We start from the raw sequence: 26,699 nt of genomic DNA on the forward strand, positions 1-26,699 counted from the left end.
GGGATATGGGCCAAACGCAGCTAAGTGGGACTAGTGTAAATGGGTCATCTTGGTCGTGTTGCCAAGTTAGGCTGAAGGGCCTGTTTCCGTGCTGTATGACTCTGTACTGACTGCACACGCCACCCTCACAGGAACGTGTACATCCATCACCCGAAGCAGAACACATCACCATTGGAAGACCTCATTTCAAAGTGCTGACGCAGCATTTTCTCTTCGGCTATTTTCAGCCAAAGTTTAATTGGATTAATTTGAAGCAGAATTAAGTGGCAGCAATAATGCCAAAAGAAAATGTACAGACACTGGAAAGAAGGCTGGGGCTGTGTGAAAGGCAGTGATTACTGATGCGTCGGACAAAGGGAAATATTGATGAATTACATCATCAAGTGCCACACTGAATGACCATTGATAAGATGCTCAAACAGTCCTGAACGAAAAGACTAACAAGTCGTGAAGTGACAAATGGGAATCAAAAGGCTTGATGAAGAGTAATGGAAGTACTGATAATGAAGGGGACAGAAGATTACTAAATAATACAACCGATGACAGAAATAGTGAAATGTAAAACTGGATACCTGATAAAAAATGATGATAAAAATCTACGCTGACAGATACGTAGGAGACACAGCATCATTGAAACGAGACATAACAAAACAGCTGGTGAAAATGAAACGAGATGTTTGATGAAAATTTATAATGTGCAGCACAACCGATGAAAAATATTATTGAAAATAATGTGTAATGAATTCAGATGCAACGTATGAGACTCAATGAGCTGCAGAATCGTATGAAAGGCTTAATCTGATTTCAAACAAAAAGTGACTTGTAAGGAGTAATCTGATGATCAGTTTGGAAGGTGGAAAAATAATGAATTTGATGCAAAGAAGTTCCAGGTAGATAAGCAAATGACATTAGGGCAGTACAATGGCACAGCTGGTGGAGCTGCTGCCTCTCAGCGACAGAGACCCGGGTTCCATCCTGAAGTCGGGCGCTGTGTGTGTGTGTATGTGCATGTGTGTAGCTGTGAGTGTGTGTGTGTGTGTGTGTGTGTGTGGCCCGAGCGAGTGTGTGTGTGTGTGTGTGTGTGTGGAGTTTGTACATTCTCCCTGGGACTGTGTGGGTTTCCTCTGGATGCCTCGGTCTCCTCCCACATTCCAAAGACGTGAAGGGTTAATTGGCCCTCTGTAAATGGCCTAGTGTGTAAGGTGTGGATGAGAAAGTGGGATAACATAGAACTAGTGTGAACGGTGATCGATGGTCAGCGTGGAATCAGTGGGCCGAAGGGCCTGTTTCCATGCTGTATCTTTCAATTTCAATCAATAAAATCAGTACTTATCACAATCAATGATGTATTTTCAATAAGGGAAAACTATACATTGCTTTAAAGAGCTATCCATTATCATGGAATAACTTCTAAACAAGTACAATACAATACAATACAATATTTATTGTAATTTGAACCTCAGTGAGGCTCAAACGAAACTCTGTTTCTACAGCCATACAAACAAAAATGATTCCTACTAGACACACAACCAATTTAATTCACACAAACATCCATCACAGTGAACCTCCTCCTCAGGCAAAGTCTTTTCTCTCCCCTGCTCTCCATTTTTCTCCTGATGTTGACGCCCCAGATGGTAAGTCCCATGGCCATTTTAGGCCGCGCCGGTCGATGTACGACCCCGCTCCAGGTCTAAATGTCACGAAGTTGGAGCCCCCGGCGGGCGTTCGAATGACCAGCGGCCATTACGTTCTGCCCTCACAGAATTCCGACAGGGAGTGTGATATTCAGAGATGGATTTTTTAACACCCTGACAGAATGCCAAGCCAAAATAAATCCCGGCTCAATAAAAATCACATATCTACCGAGATCCTTATTAGTTTGATTAACAGCTTTGATCCCCAAGATAAATGCATTCTACATGGTAAAATTGAGATATTTCGAAATATGATCAGAACTGCACGTATGAATATATTGGTATTTGTGTTATATCCTTATCCTTGATTAAAACAGTATCGAATTCAACTTCACTATCAAAGCTGCCAAGGGTTGAATTAAACAACAGCAAAATCCACACGGACGAACTGCAGGCTTGGAATACTCTTTAGACGTCTGAGATACAGTGTGGAAACAGGCCCTTCTGCCCACCGAGTCCATGCCGACCAGCAATCACTCCCGTACACTGGCACTATCCTACACACTAGGAACAAGTTCCAGAAACCAATTAACCTACAAACCTGCACGTCTTTGGAGTGTGGAGGGAAACTTGAGCACCTGGAGGAAACCCACACGGTCACAGAGAGAAGGTACAAACTCTGCACTGACAACTGTAGTCAGGATGGAACCCAAGATGCACTGTGGGGCAGCAACTCTGCCACTGCACTACCCACTCCGTGGCGTGGCTTAAGACAAATTCTCACGCTGAATTTGTGGTTTATATATTCTCCTGGATTTGGGGAAAAAATATTTTCCACTGGAATTTACATCTCCTCAAAATTTTCTGGAGTTTTTGTAAACTGTTATTTCCTTCATAATAAGTAGAAATAGTACAGACTGAAGAAGGGTCTTGACCTGAAACATCGACTGGCCGCTTTTGAATACGATGTATAGTTCTGGTTGCCCTATTACAGGTAGGACAGCGAGGCTTTGGAGAGGGTGCAGACGAGGGTTACCAGAATGATGCCTGGTGTTTAGAAGGGTGAGGGGGGATCTTACAGAAGCATATAAAATTATAAAAGGACTGGACAAGCTAGATGCAGGAACAATGTTCCCAATGTTGGGCGAGTCCAGAACCAGGGGCCACAGTCTTAGAATAAAGGGGAGGTCATTTAAGTCTGAGGTGAGAAAAAACGTTTTCACCCAGAGAGTTGTGAATTTATGGAATTCCCTGCCACAGAGGGCAGTGGAGGCCAAATCTGGATGGATTTAAGAGAGAGTTAGATAGAGCTCTAGGGGCTAGTGGAATCAAGCGATACGGGGAGAAGGCAGGCACGGGTTATTGATAGGGGACGATCAGCCATGATCACAATGAATGGCGGTGCTGGCTCGAAGGGCCGAATGGCCTCCTCCTGCACCTATTTTCTATGTTTCTGTTTCTATTAGAAGGAATTAACTGCAAGGGCAGACCTGGACTCTCTGAGGGAAGACCTCATAGAAGTATATAAAATGGTGATAGGCATAGATAGGATAGACAGTCAGAACCTTTTTTTTCCCCCAAGGTGGAAATGTCAAAGACTAGCGGGCATAGCTTTAAGGTGAGAGGGGAAATGTTTAAAGGAGATGTGCGGGGCAAGTTTTTTTTCACACAGAGGAATGGGCTGCCAGGGATGTTGTGTGGAGGTAGATATACGATAGTTTACGCAGCTTTTAGATAGGCACATGGATATGCAGGGAATGGAGGCATACGGATCACATGCACGCAGAGGAGATTAGTTCGCCTTAGCATCATGTTCGGTACAGCAATTGTGGGCTGAAGAGCCTGTTCCTCTGCAGATGCTGCCTGACCCGCTGAGTACCTCCAGCACTTTGTGTTTGCTATTAATAGTATCTATGTGGAGACAAGGAGTCTGAAGAGAGACCCTGACCCAAAACATCACCTCTCCATGTCCTCCAGAGATGCTGTCTGACCCGCTGAATTATTCCAGCACTTCATCATCTAGTGTATATGTGGGAGGTGTCAAGTTCTGTATTCATCTCGTTTTGAGGCAAAATTTGGTATATTTTAAGGATTCTATCTACGTCAGTGAAATTTAAGAAATTCATAGATTCAGTGAAATTTTCAGAGAGCTCTTTCTTTCAGGCTGAGTAAGAAGCATGACAAATGCTTCACATCACTGACAAAGTCATGCTCTAATTAACAGCTGTCTAATTTTGATTTCTGCTGAAATTTCCTGAAGCACGAACAAGCTAATCCAAATCTACAAAAAGAGCGAATGTAAAGAAAATGAGTTCACATTTTATCTACAATTTGCCTAATTTCTCTAATCTGACTTTAGTATGGGAACTTTTTATGATGTTGCATGTTCAGATGGAATAAGAAAATTCTGGTAATAATGAAATGCATTTGCAAGGCATATTTTAATCTAACACATAGATTGCAATAAAAGTAAAAAAGTTGTTCCTGCAAAGATTTCCTACTTTAAAAAAATCAGCTCATGATTATAGGCAAGGTCATTGATTTAAGTTTCATGGCAAAAGGCGATATAACAGTCAATAAAAGACTGAGAAACATTTGTGCAATAAATGTTGAATTTGATACCCAGCTAACATAATCAGCCCCTATAATTATAAAAGATGGAGGATTACAGGTACACAAGATGTTGGTGAGGCCGCACTTGGAGTATCATGTTCAGTTTTGGTGAGCCTGCTGTGGGGAAGATGTCGCTAAGCTGGGAAGAGTGCAGAGAAGATTTACGAGGATGCTGCCAGGCCTGATCTACAGGAAGAGGTTGGGCAAGCTAGGACATTATTCCTTGGAGCGCGGGAGGCTGATAAATCTTATAGACGTGTAAAATCACAAGGGGAATAGATAGGGTGAATGCACAGAGTTATTTCCCCAGGGTAGGGCAATCAAGAACCAGAGGGCATAGGTGTGCGGTGAGAGGGGAAAGATTTAATAGGAACCTGAGGGGCAACTTTGAGGAACCTGAGGGGCAACTGAGGAGCTGCCAGAGGAAGGAATTGAGGTAGGTATTGTAACAATATTTAAAAGACACATTTAAAAGGTACATGGTTAGGAAAGGTTTAAAGGGATATGGGTCAAATGCAGGCAGGTGGGCCTAGTGTAGATGGGGCATGTTGGGTGGTTTGGACAAGTTGGGCAAAAGGCCTGTTTCTGTGCTGTGTGACTCTATGGACTGTGGAAGGCAGCCAGAAATATGATTTACCTTGTACATAACCCGATTATTTGTCAGTTGTCATAGAATCCACATGGAATAATCACAGCAGCGAGCTGTAAAATGACAATCATATCCACAGCACTACATCAGCCCCTCCTGTTGCTGCAAATATATCTTTCTTCCACACATGACATGCCACCACGTCGACATGCACTGTGGCATCCAATTCATCGCATTTCTATGGAAACAGGAAGAGTCCTTTGAACCGTTAGTGGAAATCAATATAAGGCAACAATGTCGAACATTTCTGAAGGTTCGCGTATGAATCAGCCCTGACTGACTCAAATGTTCAATAGAATTAATTAAGTCAGTGGGTGCGGAGCTGAGAGGAACGCAAGCCAGCTACCTACATAGACGCATTCACAGGAGTCATTACATCAGAGCACCTACAGAATCATTTACCTTGCTGAAGAGCTGTCAGGGACATGATTTGTGAGATAGTTTTATTCCTTCAGTAAACTGTGTCTTTCATATACATTCATAGAGCTACAGTCGTACAGCACGGGAACATGTCCTTCGGCCCAACTCGTCTGCGCCGATCAACATGCCCCATCTAAGCTGGACCCGCCTGCCCACATCTGACCCACAGTTAAGAAATTATGTAATAAGTCATACAGCACCAATCCAGGACTTGCAGCCCAACTTGTCAATGTTGACCAAGATGCCCCATCTACACTAGTCCCACCTGCCTGCATTCGGCCCGTATCCCTCTGAACCGTTCCTACCCATTTACCTATTCAAATGTCATTTATATGTTGTTCTTGTGGCTGCCTCAACTAACTAAGGGTCTCAACCCGAAACGTCACCTGTTCCTTTTCTCCAGAGATGCTGCCTGAGCCGCTGAGTTACTCCAATTTACCTCCTCTGGCAGCTCGTTCTACACACCCAGCGCCCTCTAGATGAAAAGCGCGTCTCCAGTTGACACGATAAAGGCTGCGGGTAAATAGGAGACAAAAGAGTGGCAGATAAGGAGAAGAGGAGGGGTGAAATGTGAAGCTGGAGAGAGGGACATGGGTGGAATTGCTGCATTTCTGCACTCAGAGTATGTAACGTACTGGGCACTGTCAATGACTCGATGGTAATCATGTATAGTCTTTCCACTGACTGGTTAGCACGCAACAAAGGTTTTTCACTGTACCTCGGTACACATAACAATAAACTCAACTCAACTAGACAGGGGGTTGGTTCGGGATAAAAACACACAACACTGGAAGAACTCAATGGGTCAGGCAACATCTGTGGGAGGAATGGACAAGTGAGGTTATGGGTCGGGACCCTTCCTCACACTGATGGAGCAGCGCAGGGAGGGGGGGGGAGAGAAAGCTGGAAAATAGAGGCGAGAGTAGGGCAAAGCCTGGCGAGTGATAGGTGGATACTGGTGATGGGGGGTGATGGGTTGGAGAAAGCGACAAAGGCTGGAGACAAAAGGTGTCAGCTGAGGAGAGGAATGAAATGTAACGCATGAGGGAGGGATATGGGTGGAAGGGGGATGGGAGGGGGAAAGAAAGACAGAAAGGTGGGGGAAATGGGTGCGTGCCGGGGTGATGGAAGGAACGAGAGAAGGAGGAGGAGGATGGTTACTGAAAATTAGCTCTGGATATGTCTTTACATGCTTTTACATAGTATGCTGGTAATCCTTAGATGTTTCAAACCTATTTGCCTACTTAAGAAAAATAACATAAACAGTGTAGGATATCTGACAATTAGATATAATTCCACTTTGTTTCATAAAGCAGATTGTTCCTGTTAAACTCTGCAATGCCATTGGGTTCTGGTACTCCAGCAAGGCAGTCTCAATATTGGACACAGTAAGCAACTGTTCTCCACATACTTCTGCTGGGATTGACTCCAACTGAGCCTGCCAGAGCTGAAGATCCCAGAGCCCAAGGCACATTAAGATCCATCCGCACATTTACAAATATTTCTGCAGGGGCCTCTGTTGTTGGTGAGATACTTACACAAGTTGAACGTTAGTGTACAGTAGATGGTTTGGTTGGTAAGTTAGCAAACAACGCCAAAACTGGTGGATTTGCAGACAGTGAAGATGGCTGTCAAAGTATATCGCAGGATATGGGTATTTCTCCAGCGCCAGAAATGGGCAGAAAAATTGCAGATGTTGTTTAATCCGAGCAAGGGTGGTGTTGCACTTTGGTTCAAAAGTTCAAGTGAGTTTATTGTCATGTGTCCCTGTATAGGACAATGAAATTCTTGCTTTGCTTCAGCACACAGAACATAGTAGGCATTTACTACAAAACAGATTAGTGTGTCCATATACCATAATATAAATATATACACACATGAATAAATAAACTGATAAAGTGCAAATAAACAGATAATGGGTTATTAATAATCAGAGTTTTGTCCGAGCCAGGTTTAATAGCCTGATGGCTGTGGGGAAGTAGCTATTCCTGAACCTGGTTGTTGCAGTCTTCAGGCTCCTGTACCTTCTACCTGAAGATAGCAGGGAGATGAGTGTGTGGCCAGGTTGGTGTGGGTCTTTGATGATACTGCCAGCCTTTTTGAGGCAGCGACTGTGATAAATCCCCTCGATGGAAGGAAGGTCAGAGCCGATGATGGACTGGGCAGTGTTTACTACTTTTTGTAGTCTTTTCCTTTCCAGGGCGCTCAAGTTGCCGAACCAAGCCACGATGCAACCGGTCAGCTTGCTCTCTACTGTGCACCTGTAGAAGCTAGAGAGAGCCCTCCTTGACAAACCGACTCTCCGTAATCTTCTCAGGAAGTAGAGGCGCTGATGAGCTTTCTTGATAATTGCATTAGTGTTCTCGGACCAGGAAAGATCTTCAGAGATCTTCAGAGGTTGAATGTAAGGGAAAAATACACAATTCATGGCAAGATCCTAAACAGCATTAATATGCAGAGTGATCTTGGGAGTCTAAGTCCATAGCTCCCTGAAAGTGGCAACGCAAGTAGCTAGAGTGGTAACGAAGGCATATGATGTGCTTGCCCTCATCGGTCTGAGCATTAAGTATAAGAACCAGGAAGTCATGATGGAGCTTTATAGGACTTTGTGTAGGAAGGAACAGCAGATGCTGGTTCAAACTGAACATAGACACAAAAAGCTGGAGTAACTCAGCGGGACAGGCAGCATTTCTGCCGAGAAGGAATGGGTGACGTTTTAGGTCGAGACTGAAGAAACGTCACCCATTCCTTCTCTTTATAGGACTTTGCTTAGGTGGATTTGGAGCATTGCGTGCAGTTCTGGTCGCCCAATTAAAGGAAAGATGCAAAGGCTTTAGAGAGGGTGCAGAGAAGGTTTACCAGAATGATGCCTGGATTAGACAGTATTAGCTACAGGTTGCACAGACCTAGATTGTTTTCTCTGGAATGTCGGAGGTTGAAAGGAGACCTGATAGTGGTATATAAAATGATGTGAGGTATAGATATGGTAGAGAGTCAGAATGGAAATGTTAAAGACTAGAGGGCATAGACAAAGTGAGAGAGACAAAGATTATAGGAATTTGCAGGGCAGGGTTTTAAAATAGAGGGTGATGGGGGCTTGGACCGTGTTGCCAGGGGTGGTGGTGGAGGCAGATAAAATAGTAGTGAGCAAGTAGGAGGAGACAAGGAAACACTTTTTCAAACAGAGGGTTGTGAATCTGCGGAATTATCTACCTCAGTGGGCGGTGGAGGCCGGTTCTCTGGATACTTTCAAGAGAGAGCTAGATAGGGCTCTTAAAGATAGCGGAGTCAGGGGATATGGGGAGAAGGCAAGAACGGGGTACTGATTGGGGATGATCAGCCATGATCACATTGAATGGTGGTGCTGGCTCGAAGGGCCAAATGGCCTACTCCTGCACCTATTGTCTATTGCAAGAGGCTTTCAGATAGGCACAAGGATATGTAGGCCCTGGAGGGGTATGGGTGACTTGCAGGCAGAGGAGATTAGTTTAATCTAGCTCATGTTCGGCACAGACATTATGGGCCGAATGGCCTGTTCTTGTGCTGTTCAGTTCCGTGTTAGCATTTGAAGATGTTCTGAGTTGTTAAGCCTTGTGGAGAACTATGAGCTGGGGAGTTACAAAATAAATATCAAGTTTTTAAATACCACAAACAGGATAAGAGGCTGGGAATAAACTAAATATAGCTGGCTGTGAACAGAAGGAGAACAACCAGCTCGCTCTAGAGCGTACTTTATTATTCAATAGATTACACTTGATTTGTGCCTCGGGATTCATCCTTCAGGATGTGGTTGTTTACAGTCCAACCTAATTGCCTATGAACAGGAGGTGACAAGCTGACTTGGTTTGGTTTAGTTACGAGATACAGCATGGAGTCAAACCCTTCGGCCCACCGGGTCTACGCCGACCATCGATCACTCGTTCACGCTAGTTCTATGTTATCCCACTCCCTCATTCACTGCCTACACACTATGGCCAATTTAACCTACAAACACGCACGTCGTTGGAATGTGGGAGGAAACCGGAGCAGCCGGGGGAAGCCCACGTGGTCACAAGGAGAACGTGCCCAGTCCTTCATGGACACAGCCCTCCCCACCATCAAAAGCATCTACACGAGGCAATTTTATTTGGTGTACTGCGCGCAGTTCTGGTCGCCCCATTGCAGGGAGGATGTGGAGACGTTGGAGAAGGAGCAGAGGAGGGCTACCAGGATGCTGACTGGATTGTAGGATATTAGTGAGAATGAAAGGTTGAAGCGTTTTCCCAGGGTAGATACATCAGGACTAGAGGGCGTAGCTTTAAGGTGATAGAGGATACGTGGTGCAAGTGTTATACACAGAGGGCAGTGGGTGCCTGGAACGCGCTACCAGGGATGGCGGTGAAGGCAGATGCGATGGCGGTATTTAAGAGGCTTTTAGATTGGCACATGGATATGCAGGAACTGAGGGATGTGGATCACTTACAGGCAGAGCAGATTATCTTAATTTGGCATCATGGTCGGCACAGACACTGTGGGCCGAAGGGTCCGTTCCTGAGCTGTACTGTTCCATGTTCTTTGTTCTACTTTAGTTTAGTTTATTGTCACGTAGGTAACCATATAACCATATAACCATATAACAATTACAGCACGGAAACAGGCCATCTCGACCCCTCTAGTCCGTGCCGAACACATACAGTGAGAAGCTTTTGTTGTGCGCTAACCAGTCAGCGGAAAGACTATACATGGTTACAATCAAGCCATCCACTGTGTACAGATAGATACACGATAACGGGAATAACTTGAATAACGTTTAGTGCAAGATAAAGCCAGTAAAGTCCGATCAAAGTGTTTAAGAAGGAACTGCAGTTGCTGGAAAATCGAAGGTAGACAAAAGAAACGTTGCCTATTTCCTTCGCTCCATAGATGCTGCTGCACCCGCTGAGTTTCTCCAGCACTTTTGTCAACCTTCAAAGTCCGATCAAAGATAGTCCGAGGGTCTCCAATGGGGTAGATAGTAGTTCAGGACCACTCTCTAGTTGTTGGTAGGATGGTACAGTTGCCTGATAACAGCTGGGAAGAAACTGTTATCAAATCGTCAAAAGGTGCTGAATTAACTTAACAAATTTGAACATTTTAATTCTCCACGGTTTTTTTCTCTCACTCCTTGCCTGTACATCAGTGGTAAACCGAGACTATTTTTGCCACTATTGATTAGACGTGCAAGCAAAATGTAATGCTCCTCAATCAATAATTTCCAGCAAGAAAAACTGCACTGAATGAGAGGCCGTATCACAGATGTCATCTCCCATCACAAGGCACAGGGAATCGAGCTCCCACTGAGGCTGGCTGCATGATTGATTGATTGTTTTAGGAGACTTGCCAAGTGCAGTACAACAATCAATTGCTCGTTTGATCTTCTGACTTAAAGGTTATTCCCAGGAAGTGATCATCCCATCGCAACTCCTCCATTTCATCTCAAGGGTCAAGAGTTATGTCAAATGAGTTTAATTGTCGTGTGTACTCAAAACAAAGCAATGAAATTCTCTCTTGCTGCAGCATAACAAGCCTGTAAACACAGAGCTCAAAGATATGATAAACAAAGCAACATTCATTCAATTAAAATCCTCAAGATGTCTTTTCATCTTTATCCTTTGCCCAACCATCTGCCAATCAAACCCCTCTCACCTGTATCCACCTATCACCCACCTCTCTTCCAGCTTTCTCCCCTAACTACATCCCGACCCCAAACTTCACCCATCCATGATCTCCAAGATTATTGCAGAGAACCCAAACCATCTGTTTTATAACCTGCAGCTTATTCTTTAACACTTCCGTCACTAGCAATTAAAGACCCAGTCCGTGCATAAGTGATCTCATTCGGGACAATACTGCGGTCAATCAAAAGCTGGGCATCACTTTCTGCTGATACAGGGAGCAGCAGGTTGACTAAGGGGGGCAAAGTGGGCAGCTGGTAGAGCCATTGTCTCACAGCAACAGAGACCCACGTTTGATCCTAACATCGGGTGCTGTTCGTGTGGAGTTTGCATGTTCTCCCTGTGACCACGTGGGTTTCCTCCAGGTGCTCTTGTTTCCTCCCACATCCCCTAGACGTGCGGGTTTGTAGGTTATTGGCCTCTATAAATTCCCACCAATGTGTAGAGTGAGTGAATGAGAAAGTGGGATATCATAGAACTGGCGTGGACTCGGTGAGTTGAATGGCATGATTCCTTGCTGTATCTCTAATGTAAACTAAGCTTGGCCCATTACAACAGAGATTGGATGTGCTCTCTACCCACAGTGTGGTGATAGGGAAAAGGAGAAGATATGAACAACTGTTTGGCAGAAGCCCTCAGGAACGGCAGGGAGTGCAGGGACAAGCGGCAGTTGTGTTGGGGTTTAGATGCTCCTCCACTTTGCATTGTTCTCCTGCATCAATGGACCAGGACCACACCAGCTAGCCAAATGTGCAACTAAATATTGACATGCACACTTTGGTGACGTAATGTCGCTACTTCCAAAGACAAATAAATGAGGTAAACAGAGTCATATAGCATGGGACCAGGCCCTTCGGCCTTTTCTGTCCATTGACCAAGATGCCTCATTTAAGCTGGCCCCATTTGCATGCGTTTGGCCCTTATCCCTCCAAACCTTTGCCATCCATGTCCAAGTGTTTTTTAGTTGTACTTGACTCAACTACCTCATCTGACAAATCTATTGACAGAACATGCTTTGTCGAAGCAGCAATGTGCAACTCATGGCTGTAACTGATACAACAATTCATCACACATCACACCACGTGGTCTGCCTTAAAAGTGACTAAGAATTTATTTATTGTGCATTTCGATCGCTACCACAGAATCATGTTGTCTATAAACTTCAACCTGTGACATAAAACAATGCAAAGATTAATGACGCTGGTCAGGTTTTAAAGCCATACAGCTGCACATTGTTTTTGTACATCATTGGCTACCGTAAACTCAATCACTCTACACAAGTCATTTCTTAAGCCTCTCTACATCTATGCTTTCTTTCATCCTGACTCCCATCTTGCCCATGTCAACCAAGATGCCCCATCTCACCTCCTGGTTGACAGGGTAGCATTCCCCTTCCCTACTGTCCTTGTGAAGCTCCAGAGGCACCTCATCCCCAAGGCTCTGCCATAACTGGGTGGAGTTTCAGTCTGAAGGGTCTCAACCAGAAACGTCACCTCATCTTTTTCTCCAGAGATGCTGCCTGACCTGCTGAGTTACTCCAGCATTTTGTATCTTTTTTCAGTATAAACCAGTATCTGCAGTTCCTTCCCTCAGCTTGAGTCTCCCCTCTAGGACTGTCTACGTTGTGCCAAGTCACCATTAGTGAGTTCCTACTAGTTTTGACATGCTACAACGCATCTGCGGTTGGTTTGAATTGCATCCACATTGTAATGTAGTCCTCTCAATTCAATGTGGGGAAACAAGGAGCTGCAGATGCTGGTTTACACTAAACGACACAAAGCACTTTGTGATTTGTATACATTTTTGTGTGTTGTTACCAGAATTGGGATGTTACGACAACTTTGCCTTTGGTTCGCATTTTCGGATATTAAAGATTTGGTTTTTATTTAAGCGGAGGCATATTTTTAAAAACCTGTAAACGTGCAGCAACAAAATTTTTCATGAGGCGGACAAAAATGCTGGAGAAACTCAGCGGGTGCAGCAGCATCTATGGAGCGAAGTTTCCTTCGCTCCATAGATGCTGCTGCACCCGCTGAGTTTCTCCAGCATTTTTGTCTACCTTCGATTTTCCAGAATCTGCAGTTCCTTCTCAAAAATTTTTTTTATTCCTGATCTGTTTTGCAAACAGTTTTCAAATAAGGCGGCAACTGTGGCTGATTTGACAGCAATAGGTCAGTAAACAGCAGCATCCTGTCAGAAGCTTGGTCTGAAAGCCCGAGATTACGGAGTGCACTCTACTCATGCATATTAAACAGCAAGAGCTGAGTGCTTTAATAGCTCCAACTATTTTCTCTTACCGTTTTGAGTTTGAAGATAGAGGTCTTTTTTGCGATCAGTAATTACAGAGCAAACATTTAAGTGCGTGCTGAGCAGTTTAATCACCATCATTTTCATCCTCTCTGTATGTTGGTAATTTGGCAGAGGGGTGCCTCTCATGTGGCTCTGACTCTTCCTGATTCATCACCACTATCTCACTTACATCTGGTGAGATATTCAAGAGCTGCTGGAAGACCATCCACTCGGTGAGAGGCGCTCTTTGTTCCTTCCGCCCCAAGCGTGTTGGTCGCCCTGCACAGCGAGATGCCCCTCAGGGAATGTTGCCGACTGGCCAACTCCTGACTGCAGCAGTACGCGTTGAGGGACGCACTGAAGCTCGGTGCAGCCAACGCCAAGAGTGCAGGGGAGGACCACAGTCTAGGGTTACTCCAGCACTTTCTGTTTTGGGTCTTTGATGATGATGGCTGCCTATTTATAGACAATAGACAATAGGTGCAGGAGTAGGCCATTCGGCCCTTCGAGCCAGCACCGCCATTCAATGTGATCATGGCTGATCATCCCCAATCAGTACCCCATTCCTGCCTTCTCCCCATATCCCGACTCCACTATCTTCAAGTGCTCTATCTAGCTCTCTCTTGAAAGCATCCAGAGAACCTGCCTCCATTGCCTTCTGATGCAGAGAATTCCACAGACTCACAACTCTCTGTGAGAAAAAGTGTTTCCTCGTCTCCGTTCTAAATGGCTTACTCCTTATTCTTGAACTGTGGCCCCTGGTTCTGGACTCCCCCAACATAGGGAACATGTTTCCTGCCTCTAGCGTGTCCAAGCCCTTAAGAATCTTATATGTTTCGATGAGATTCCCGCTCATCCTTCTAAACTCCAGAGTGTACAAGCTCAGCTGCTCCATTCTCTCAGCATATGACAGTCCCGCCATCCCTGGAATTAACCTTGTAAACCTACGCTGCACTCCCTCAATAGCAAGAATGTTCTTCCTCAAATTAGGGGACCAAAACTGCACACAATACTCCAGGTGTGGTCTCACTAGGGCCCTGTACAATCTACCTCCTGTAGATCCCTTCGATGGTGCGGAGTTCAGTACTGTGATGGGACGGATGAATGACTATAACTTTGGATAAAGTACACAGTAGTGTTAGGAAATGTAAAAATGAAACATTAATGACTGCACGCTGTACCATTCATTGTGTTGTGCTTAAACCATCTATTCCTGGCATCCTGGATGGCATTCTTCATTTCTCAACTAGTTCCTTTATTTTCTGAAGCGACGAAACATTTTCTTCTCCTCCTATACATATCCATCAGTGTGACATTTCTTGCTGATGTTAGGACATAGAACAGTACAGGAACAGAGACACAATGAACTGCAGATGCTGGTAACTCAATGGGTCAGGCAGCATTACTGGAGAACATGGATAAGCGACATTTCAGGTTGGGACCCTTCTTCAGACTGATTGTAGTATCGTAGCAGAGGGGGGAGAAAGCTGGAAGAGAGGAGGGTGCAGGATAAAGCCCATCAAGTCATAGGTGGATATGTGGGGTTTTATTTGATTGGCAGATAGCACAGGAACAGGCCCTTCGGCCCACAATGTCCGTTCCAAACTTGATGTCATCAACTAATCTCCTCTGCCTGCACATGATCCTTACACCTTCTTTCCCCTCATATCCATGTGCATATCTAAAAGCATTAAACACCACTATCGTGTCTGCCTCTACCACCACCCCAGAACACAGATTGTGAAAGAAATCAGATGCATACTTTTCATTTTTTAACAAGACACAGAGTGCTGGAGTAACTCAGCGGGCCAGGCAGCATCTTTGGAGAACATGGATAGGTGGTGATTCAGCTTGGGACCCCGTCTGACCCGAAACATTGCCTATCCATGTTCCCAAGAGATGCTGCCCGATCTGCTGAGTTACTCCAGCACTTTGTCTCTTTTTTTTTGTAAACCAGCATCTTCATTTCCAGGTTTCATTCAATCTGGGTGACTGCAGGCACTCATGTTGAATGTTATAAATAATTCACAATCCCTCCTCTTCCACCGATAGCTGCACTCCATGCTTGACCTGAGACAAGGCTATGTTGGCAAAGCATCACCTGAGTGGGTGGTGAAGTACTCGGTGAATGGAACACCTGATTTATTCTGTCAGATCATGGTAGTTATGGGTGTGAATCAGGCTTCTCATCCTGGCTCAGCTGTCTATCAGGGCTTAAACTGTGTAGGAAGGAATTTCAGATGCTGGTTTGTACCGAAAATAGACACAGAGTAAATCAGCAGGTCAGACAGCATCTCTGGAGAAAACGAATAGGCGGGATGACAGGTCCGAACCCTTCTTCAGACTGAAAGAAGTGGGGGAGGGGAGGGAATCAACTGGAGGCGAGAAAAGCCCAGGCCAAATCAGAGATGACAATACATGACCTCAGGAAGGGTGGAGCCCATAATGGCCCCTTGTTGACAGCAAAGATCCTATAGCGAGCAAGATAGCCCACTCGACGAAAAAGACGTAGTACGGTCATGGGCAGATTCATGGGTAATTTTCGGCCCCATTTCTGTAACCGGCTTCCGCCTCCGCACCAAAGATCCCATAGCGGAGCAAAGATACTAGTGCGGGGACGGAAGCCGGTTATGGAAACATCCTCGTAAATCTTTGGTAAAAATCTTCTCCTCATTTTCAGAATTATAATTTATTAACACAAACTGTTCCCCCCGCAACGTTGATTACACTGCGAGTCGGGTCGGGTTACTGAAATGGATGAAAAAAAGGCCCACGTTCTGCTCCGTTGCGTACTACACGTCAGCCCATTGCATTTAGCAGGAGTGGTCTATCTTCCTCCGCTATAGGATCTTTGGTTGACAGGGGAAGGTGCGATGAGAGAGATACAAGGATGCGACCAGTAGAACTGGTAGGATGACTAGGGTGGGGGAATCTTCATAAATATGTATTCCATGACAGTCTTCAATCCCATTAAACCATAACATCAATTCCTCTACACCCTGAAGAAGTTGCTGTTTATTAGTTAGACATGCTTACAGCTCCAGATTGATCAGGTGAATATTGTTAATCATCTATTGCCCTATCGTACAGGCAGATAACCAATATATTTTGCAGCAAGAATATTGTGTTCATCAATATCCCTCTGTCCAAAACTAATTAATGATATTAGTTATTGTATTTCTCATTTTTGTTTCATCACTTTATTATAAACATGCAACATTATTGAATAAAAAAAGCAACATTGCTGTAAATGGCAGGTCGTTGACAGTGGGAAGGAAGGATGGCTTCACTTGGCTGAAAGTCATTTTGCTAAGTATAATACTCATGACGTCAATCTCTCCTCCGAGTTTCAATGCTTTGGAGTTGCATATTAATCAACCACGGAGCCTACAATTAGGCTTAAGACAAACAACTGGGATGGAATGATTAAGGCGGGGACAATATTATGGCGAACTTTGCAAAGCGTGTTAAAACGAACGGATGAATTAAATTATGCCATTTCATTTTGCTAAAGAAAAAAGTAATTAAAATAAGCTGAAAGCAAAGAGATTTTTTCCAGCATTCTTCAAATTGTAGAAGCTAGGTACTGTGGATGTTAGTTTCCAAAAAAAGACAGAAGTAACTGGAGTAACTTAGTTACTTCAAGCAGCATCTCTGGAGAACATGGATGGGTGACATTTTGGGTCAGGATCCTTCTTTAATCTGAAGATAGACACAAAATGCTGGAGTCTGAACAAGGGCCTCAATCTGAAACATCACCCATTCCTTCTACCCAAAGATGCTACCTGTCCCGCTTGCTGGAGTTACTCCAGCATTTTGTATCTATCTTCAGTGTAAACCAGCATCTGCAGTTGTTCCTACACATCCTTCTTCATTCCGATCAGTCTGCTGAAGGGTTGCGATCGAACGAATCAGTCTGAAGGAGGGCCAATCACCCATGCTGACAAAGATGCCCCATCTAAGAATCCCATTTCCCCTTGTTTGGCCCATATCCCTCTAAATCTCTATCCATGCTTCTGCCTAAATGCCTTTTAAATGTTGTTCTTGTACCTACCTCAACCACCTCCTCAGGCAGTGTGTTCCATTTACCCTCCACCCTGTGTGAAAAGGTTGACCCTCTCACCTTAAACCTATGCTCTCTAGTTCTCCATTCCCCAACTATGGGGAAAAGAGCCTGTGCATTCACCCTTTCTATTCTCGTGATTTTATACACCTCGATAACATCATCCATCAGCCTCCTGCACTCCAAGGAATAAAGTCCTAGCTTGCCCAACCTCTCCCTGTAGCTCATGCCCTCCAGCTATGGCAACATCCTCGTAAATCTTCTCTGGAATCCATCCAGCTTGATGGCATCTTTCCTATAGCATGGTGACCCACACAGAACACAATAGTCCCAGTGTGTCCTCATCAAAGCCTTGTACGACTGTAACATAACATCCCAACTTCTATACTCAGTGTCCTGACTGATGTATGGCCAGTTTGCCAAGTGCAGTCCTCACCACCCTATCTACTACCCATGACACCACTTTCAGGGAAATATGTATGTACTCCATTGGCCACCCATCTGCTCTACAATTTAGATTAAATCATCAGGTTTGCAAAATGATTTTTGTACTATGAGCATGGAATGGGTGAAATTAATTTGAGCACACCCACAGGATCTTAAACGATATAAATGAGTTCACATTAAACTAGAGATTATATATATATGCATGATTCACTGCAAGAGCAGATGGTGCGTTAAGGGAAACCTTTTGATGTTTTATGGAACATTTTGTCACCTGTGAAATATAGAGTGGTTAGGTTGCCCGGTTGGAATAAAATGGGACTTCCTCAAATTTGCATGAACATAGAATAGTGTTGGTCCACTACCGATTTTCCCCGCACCTTTGGTTCCAGAGCCTTGTCGTATTATATGTTTTGCCGGACCAACAGATGTCACGGCCTGAGGGGGCCGAGATGCCGGCCCACAAAGTCTGACTTAGAAGTCGGCTTTGGGAACAGATCGGCAGGCTCCAGCTGGACCGGAATTCCAGAGCCCTGGCTGCAGACGGGAAACGCAACCCGCTAATCGGCGTGGAAGTCCCAATGAGGTAGACATTGGCCACCTCACCCGGCCTAGGCGCCACATTTTCGGGGGAGGGCTTCAGGGGGGAATTTTGAAGTGCGCTCTCGTAATTTTGTCAATTGAAGGTGGTGTCAGGCCAATAGTTGCCGGAAAATCTGTACATCACTGAAACAGGCCCTTCGCTCCACAATGTCTGTGCTGAACAAGTTAAGGCTGTCCACTTTCCCGAGCTGCTCACGAATTCTCCCGAGTTTTCCCCTTGATTCAAACTCGGAGAATGTTCGTAATGGGTCCGTAGATATATCGTAGCGGCTCATTATGTCAACCATAGGTACTCGGGGCATTAAATGTTGCAATTTTTCTCCTCCCGACAATCTTTAACAGGTGGTGGCTGACCCGTTGAGTTCCTTCAGCCCATTGTTTTTCTACACACCAAGTCGTTGAGTGTTAACTGCTTCAATTTCAAATGGACAATAAATAATAACCTCATTAGCGATGCCAGTAACCACAAGCCATGAAGGAATAAAGTACTAGCTTGGAACTGCAGGTGGAGTATCCAGCAGCTTAGGCAGCATTTCTGGAGAATATGGATAGGTGATGTGTCAGGTTGAGACTAACTCAGTCTGAAAAAGGGCCCCGACCCAAAACATCGCCGATCCATGTCCTCCAGAGATGCTGCCTGACTCGCTGAGTTACCCCGGCACTTTGTGTGTTAAATAGAACAGTGGAGCACAAGAACTGGCCCTTCGGTGGGAGGCGCGACTTTCGTCAGCAGCGGCCTCTGCAGTCCGTCTGCGTTTTTATTATTTTATGTCTATGTTTTTATGTAGTTATTGTTATTTTTTGTTGGGGTATGTGTGTGGGGGGGTGGGGGTGGTGGGGGTAACTATTAAATCTCTCCCTGCACGGGAGACACGACCTTTTCTTTGTCGGGTCTCCGTTGTCGTTGGGGCTGCAATGAGGAGCGGCCTCCAACAGGAAGACCGGGGGCTGTGGTGCCGACTACTCACCTCACCGTCGCGGAGCTGGCCGAGTCCAGAGCGGGTGGAGCTGTGGTGGACACTGCTGCGGCCCGACCCCCGGAGATTCGGTGGCTGCAACTGCGGGTCTGGCGTGCGGCGGCACCGGGAGCCCGCGGGTCCCTGGAGGGAGACCGCTTTTCGGGGCTTCCGCAACGGCGACTTCTCCCGCCCGAGTTGCGGGGTTGAAGAGCCTTACAGCACCGCCCCGCGCGGCTTGGAATGGCCGCGGGACTGCGAGCGCCCGCCGGGGGCTCTAACATCTAGAACCCGGTGTGCGACCTTGCATCACCCGGCGTGGCTTTAATGGCCGCGGGACAATTCGCCATCGCCCGCCGGGGGCTTTGACTTTGACTCTGACATCGGGGGGGAGAGTGCAGTGGAGAGAGAAGTTTTTTTGGCCTTCCATCACAGCAATGTGATGGATGTTTATGTAAATTATGTTGTGTCTTGGGTCTATTTGTTTGTAATGTATGGCTGCAGAAACGACATTTCGTTTGGACCTCAAGGGGTCCAAATGACAATAAATTGAATTGTATTGTATTGTATTGTATTGTATTGTAATACCCGTGCTGAACACGATGCCAAGATCATCTCTGATTTACCTGCACGCAATTCATATCTCACCATTCCCTGCATAGCACTATGCCTATCCACAAACCTCTGAATCAAATCTTGTTATTTAAGTAGGCTTTAATATAAAGAATGGTTCAGTTTCTCATCGACTGTCATTTTTCAGTGATATCAGTTCAGAATTTGGCCGAAGCCCTCTGCTTGGGCTGCAGCATCATCCAATCATTGCCATGTCACACACCAGTTTTCCAGCTCTGTAATATTAAGTTAATTAACGCTCCATGCAGCCAACAGCGTCAAAACTAACACTTAGCATTCCACAGCATATGTCACTTCCTGGGGCAGGTGTTCAACCATCTTCTGTGTCATTTAATATTGCAAATACAGTAGAGCAATGGAAGGAGGAGACAGGGTCGCCTGTCTTCTCTCAAAACACAAAGTACTGGAGGAACTCAGCAGGTCAGGCAGCAACTGTGGGGAGAATGGACAGGTGGCATTTCGGGTCGGGAGCCTTCGTCAGGCTGATGAAAACTGGCGACAGAGAGTTGGCAAGCAATGTAGGTGAGATGGTGGTTTGATTCGCCAATGGCAGACACCTCTCTTTATCAGTCATCTTCCCGTTAAACCCCCCAGCACCGATCCCTGGGGCACGCCCGTAGTCAGGTCTTCCTTCCATGAAGCCAATTCTCTATCCAGTTGGCTAGCTCTCCCTGGATGACAAGTGATCTAACCTTCCAGAGCAGCCTACCATTAGGAACCTTATCAAAGGCCTTGCTGATGTCCACATAGACAATGCCCCACGTGCAAAACCATGTTGACTATCCTTAATCAGCCACTGTCTACCCAAATGCACATATACACATACATATACACACACACACACATATATGTTATCTCTCAGAATACTCTCCAGTAACTTACTTACCTCCCACAGATGTTAGGCTCACTGCTCTGTAGTTCCCAGGCTTTTCCTTGCAGCCCTTCTTAAACAGAGCCACTCCATAGTCATCCGGCACCTCACCCGTGTCTAAGGAAGGTTCATTCTTATCTTCAGTGCTCCTGCAGTTCCTTGTGTCTCCTCTCTTCTATCTTGATTGGCCAATGGAAGACAGATTGGCGAATGGCAATGGTTAACATATGATGAGCATTTGACAGCATTGGGCTAATACTCGCAGGAGTTTAGAAAGATGAGGGAGGGGACCTCTGAAATGTACAGAATAGTGAAAGGCTTTGATAGAGTAGATGAGGAGATGATGTTTCCACTAGTGGGAGAGTCTAGGACTAGTCAAAACCTCAGAATTAAAGGATATTCCTTTAGGAAGGAGATGAGGAGGAATTTCTTTGGTCAGAGGGTGGTGAATCTGTGGAATTCTTTGCCATAAAAGGCTGTGGAGGCAGTCAATGGATATTTTTAAGGCAGAGGTAGATAGATTCTTGATTAGTATGGGTATCAGGGGTTATGGGGAGAAGGCAGGAGAATGGGGTTAGGAGGCAGATAGATCAGCCATGATTGAATGGTGGAGTAGACTTGATTAAAAATTTTTTTTTAATTTCTTTATTTATATAGCACATTTTTAGTCAACTTGCATTGACCCCAAAGTGCTTCACATAATTACATTCACACACACAGGCAAAGGTGGGTGAAGTGTCTTGCCCAAGGACACACACAGGCAAAGGTGGGTGAAGTGTCTTGCCCAAGGACACAACGACAGTATGCACTCCAAGCGGGATTCGAACCAGCTACCTTCCGGTTGCCAGCCGAACACTTAGCCCATTGTGCCATCTGTCGTCTGTCGTCGATGGGCCGAATGGCCTAATTCTGCTCCGATTAACTTATCTTCTCTAACAGCGCATAACCCTTGAAAACCACACACTCCCGATCCCGGTATGGCATAAAAACCAGCGAGGATACAATAAGTTAACGAGCGGAGGGAAGGAGTGACCACTTCCACTTAGAGACTGGGCAGTTCCACACTTTTTAATCACTCTCAATTCTTCCTTATACTGCTCGTGTTTTTGATATGGCACGTGACAAATTCTCTTTCGTGTTCTTTGATCACTGAAATTTCACTCCGACCCAAAGGATAAAATGAAATTTTATTTAAAACAATTGTTGACATACCGCAAAATCTTTATTTTGGAATAAGCAAATAAAACAAATGGAAATAACATTCTTAGCCGAAGGACACCAGTTATAATTATAATTTGGATTAAAAAGCAAATGTTTAATTGCAAACATCACATCTGTAAAAAGCCTGTTGGACCAAATAATTTAAATTGATGATGTTTTTTTGAGAACATGTTACGGTGCAGTCTTTTTCTCCAGATCACTCAGTCGATTTCCTATGTAGGGGTATTTAAGAAAAAGTATATGCAGTTTTAAGTCTTCTTCACACTTCTCTTGCACCTATTCAGTCTAGTAAATCTGCACTGTTGATTTATACATCGGAACAGATCACCTCCTGCTCTGAAGATATTTGAAGGTCTGTGATTTTTCTGTGCCGTTGGGTGTAGAGATGATTAACCGTACTTATACACAATGAAATTAAGGGTAACTCAAAGATTTACATCTCCCCCTAATGCTACACTTGAGTGGAAAGTTGGTAAAAATGATTGAGCGTGTGTATTTATTGCTTTAGACTGGAAGTTATATCAATTGCATTTCCCCATCTCAAGACCAGCTGTTCATATATTATTCATTTGATGGCTCCATACAATATAAATTGCTATAATATCTGCACTGTATGCAAGAGATGAAACGCAGTTATCCATTTTTGCAGCACAAAAAGCAAAAAAGTCCCTTTTAATTTAAAGAGACAAGGAACTGCTGGTGCTAGAATCTTTCGAAGAACACAAAGTGCTGGAGGAACTCGGCTGAGTTGCTGCAGCACTTTTTTAAATTTTACTTTTTTAACAAATGCAAATTCCAGTCATAATTTGCAGGAATATACTATATTACTGCAACACATATATTTTGCCACTGGATGCTGCTAATGAGTTATCTAAATATTTCAGTCGAATCTTGTGGATTAATTAAAGGCTGCACAGTATTATTTTCCAAATGCATAAAATGTTTTAAAGATTTTAGCCTGATCTGGATTCTTCTCTAAAAGTTTGTAGATCCTTAACACCTTATAATTTGCTAATCTTTATTAAAATCAAATCTAGCCTTTTTTAAAAAAATCATACAAACTACAGATAATATAATTCTAATAAGTGAGGTTTGATATGTTTCTACATTTGTGAATGTAGAAATATAATCTAGGAATTGATTTATTTGAATTTGGGGTTTAGAGATATAGTATGGAAACAGCTTAGATTATTTCATTTTATTGTCATGTGTACCGAGGTACAGTGGTACAGAGCTTTTTTTGTGTGCTATCCAGTCAAAAACAGGTCCTTTGGCCCATCGAGTCCATGCCAACTATTGATTATCCGTTCACACAGGTTACCCCACTACATACTAAGGGCAATTTATAGAGGTCAAGTCACCAACAGATCCGCACATCTTTGGGATGGGTATCAACACGAGAAATCTAATCCAAATGATTCATTGTTCTAAAAAAAAGTGATTTCGATAAAAAACGTATTATGTACATGTGATATAAATGGTTATTTAATTCTAAGGAAACACCGCATCCATTGAATTGACTTACGGGGCCTAGACTGAACTCCAAATCTGGAACTCAACAGCATGGAAAACAAAGAAAACTGCTCAGCACAATAACTAAAATAAACTCAGCGTTACGTTACTAACAATTCACAGCAGATTCTTTTGTATGTTTTTAATCGGGCAGCTTTAAGTTTATTAAACTGGTGTGCTCCTTTGCAAGATCAACACAGAACATTTTATTGCAATTGAATGGGTTTCTCAGAAACATCTTGCAATGGCATCTTGTAATGGCCATCGTAGATTACAAGACACAAAATGCATTCCCAGTTTCAGAACATGTCACTTAGAAATTAAAACACATTAGATAATAAAACCACGCAATGAAAAGGTTAAAACTTTATAATTTTACTTTAAATGTAATTGAAACCATCTCAATGAGATCACAAGATTTCTACCACTCTCAAGTACCTACTCTGCAGAATAGATAATACACTTTCAAGATGAGATAATACTCTTTAAGATAGGCTAACTTTTCTGTTGTCAAACACATTAACTCTTTTCAAGGTTCAATAATTATACCTAATTTGACAAATATATTTTCGATTGTGAACTTTCTTGAATCTTCTAAGTGTTTCATTAAATCTCTGCATAGTTGGACAATGGAAAATGTTTCGAATAACTATGATAGTTGATAAAATAGTCTTCACTTTTTATAGACCATGACGTATTAAAATAACCCCAGGATAAAACCATCAATCACCTCTTTGCCGCACAGAGCATCTTACGTTAAGATAGTTATAGCCCTGTCCCAGGGTACGAGTTCATTCCAAGAGCTCTCCCGAGTTTAAAAAAAATCAAACTCGTGGTAAGCACGGAGAATGAACGTAGCGGGTACGTCGGAGTTCGGGGACGTCTCTTAGCGGCTCATAACGCTAACGGCAGGTACTCGGGAAGACTCGCTAACTGCAGGTAAGCACGGGAAGACTCGTGAAGATTTTTCAACATGTTGAAAAATGTCCACGAGAGCCCCGAGTACCGCGAGTGGCCATTACCGTAAATCTCCGAGTTCGAATCAGGACAAACTCGGGAGAGCTCTTGGAATGAACTCGTACCGTGGGACAGGGCTATTATAGATTCAATGGAGTTAAGAAAGAACAATGTCATAGATGTGACTGATTTAAGTGAAGGCATGAAGGAACGGATAGAAATTAAGTTGAACAGCGTGGAGCAAGGAAGTTGTCTGTCAGCTATTTGCAGTGCTATTGTGGTGATGGCATACCAGCATCTCTAAAAAGTGTTTAATGTATATTATCGTAACAATATGCTTAATTTTTTTAATATGGAAAGGGAAATAATTGTTGATGAACGTGGCTTAAATTTGAATTGATAAGTGAACTGGCACCTTTATCTTCAAAAAATGAGCACTGGCTTTTTGAATAGCTAAAACAAAAGATAATATATGGTGGATATCTGATGTTAACGGAAATACTGGAAATATTTGGCTGGTCAGGCAGCATCCACAGAGGGAGGTTGCTGCTGTTTTACTGCTCACTAAAGACCATTGACCTGTATTGTTAACTATATTTTCCCCACGACAAAAGCTAACTGAACTGCTGAGTACTTCCAGCAATGGCTATTCAACACAGATTAGTAGTCGAGCTTGGAAACCAAACCGGGTTAAAACTATTAAAAACTGAATTATTCTGTTGAGCAATTATAAAAACTTAAGGAGCCATTTTAAAATTTCAACTATTGTATTGGAAATGAATCGTAAAAATGCAGATGGCATTTAAAGACCATATATTTAAATTTTGCCCCAAGCAAGTATGATTTGGCACATGCCCAACTCACTGTAAAACTGCACTGCTCTAGAATCTAAAATATTTTCAACTTGGGGGGAAAAAGAAAATTCTGTCCGTATTTTCTCCTTTTCTTCCTGGTCATTAAGATACAATTGCATAACATCTGGCAAGTCATGTAGGTTTTCATGCCTAGATACTGAATGCCAGTAGCTACATCAAGGACAATACCATGAACTTTCTCTGCATTCATCACCTCAGGATAAAAAGCTCCAGAAAGGATGAATGAATAACTAGAAATTAAATTCAGCAATCTGGCTTGATTTCCCCTCGCCAAACTGGGAAAACATCTAACCCGTGCATCCTTCTCAAGGTTCAATCTGGGAACAACTAGAAATTCACCCCGGAATATTTCCAATTTGAATGCCCGAGAGTAAAGGAAGTTTTAGTTGAATTGCAGAGGCAATAAGATTGATCAATCATTTTTTCGAGAAATACTTCAGTGAGCACAGTCAGCAATTAGTATACCCCAAGCATGAGCGGAATGAAAGGGTAAGTTGGTGAAAGAAGGATTTAAAGGCCACTGGAGAGAATTACACAATAAAAGGAATGAACACAAAATAAATAATATCAAGGTTTTAGGGCACCACGGCATTTTAGCATTCTAAAAATACTTTTGACTTTAAAATACTTCTACAGCTTGTAATTTAGTTGAGGAAGGAATGCTGTCATAACACTTTGGCAGATATATTTAAAACTGTGGAAACACTGACTAATACAACCCACAGGACGTATTTAAGAAGGTTAAAGATGTTGGTGCTGTGGCGACAGGTCATTCGTACATATCCTGGAATATTCGCTGCCCCATGGCGATGTAGGCTTCCTTCTCTTCGGCCGTCATCTGTGCCACTAACCCCTCGCACTGACTGACCTGACTGTAGGAGTAGGGCTGCCCTGCCACCAGGACTGTCGGCTCGTCCTCAAACTCCTCGTCCTCCTCGGCGCCGGTCACCACCGGGAACGCCGCCGCCGCCGACATGGCCATGGCCTGCGGCCGGGGCAACTCGTCCTCAGACTCGCTCGTGTCGCTCTCAGAGTCGCTGGCGTTCGTGGCTGGGATGGCGGCGGCTGCGGCAGCTGCGGCGGCCGATGTGCTCTTTTTCTCGTGGATGAGCAGCGTCTGCATGACCTCCTCGTTTGCTTCCAGCGGGTTGCCTTTTCCGTCAAGGTCGTGGTACGGGTCAGCGTCCATGTCGCCTGCAAGGTCAAAGAACAAAATATATGGATCAATAACCAAGGAAGTGCAGGTGCTGGTTTTCAAAAACAAAA

At 44.0% G+C, this 26,699-nt stretch overlaps 1 protein-coding gene across 1 annotated transcript in view; it reads right to left on the reverse strand.

The window, feature by feature from the left end:
- Positions 1 to 24,706: 24,706 nt before the first annotated feature.
- gtf2e1 (general transcription factor IIE subunit 1) overlaps positions 24,707 to 26,699 on the reverse strand; it is a 56,916-nt gene continuing 54,923 nt past the window's right edge. Inside the window, exon 5 of the mRNA XM_033033429.1 lies at positions 24,707 to 26,627. Within this exon, the coding sequence (XP_032889320.1) occupies positions 26,203 to 26,627 (425 nt within the window). The 3' untranslated portion in view covers positions 24,707 to 26,202. The remainder of the gene's footprint in view (positions 26,628 to 26,699) is intronic.

The sequence above is a fragment of the Amblyraja radiata genome, chromosome 14 (assembly GCF_010909765.2).
Source record: "Amblyraja radiata isolate CabotCenter1 chromosome 14, sAmbRad1.1.pri, whole genome shotgun sequence".
Lineage (NCBI taxonomy): Eukaryota > Metazoa > Chordata > Chondrichthyes > Rajiformes > Rajidae > Amblyraja > Amblyraja radiata.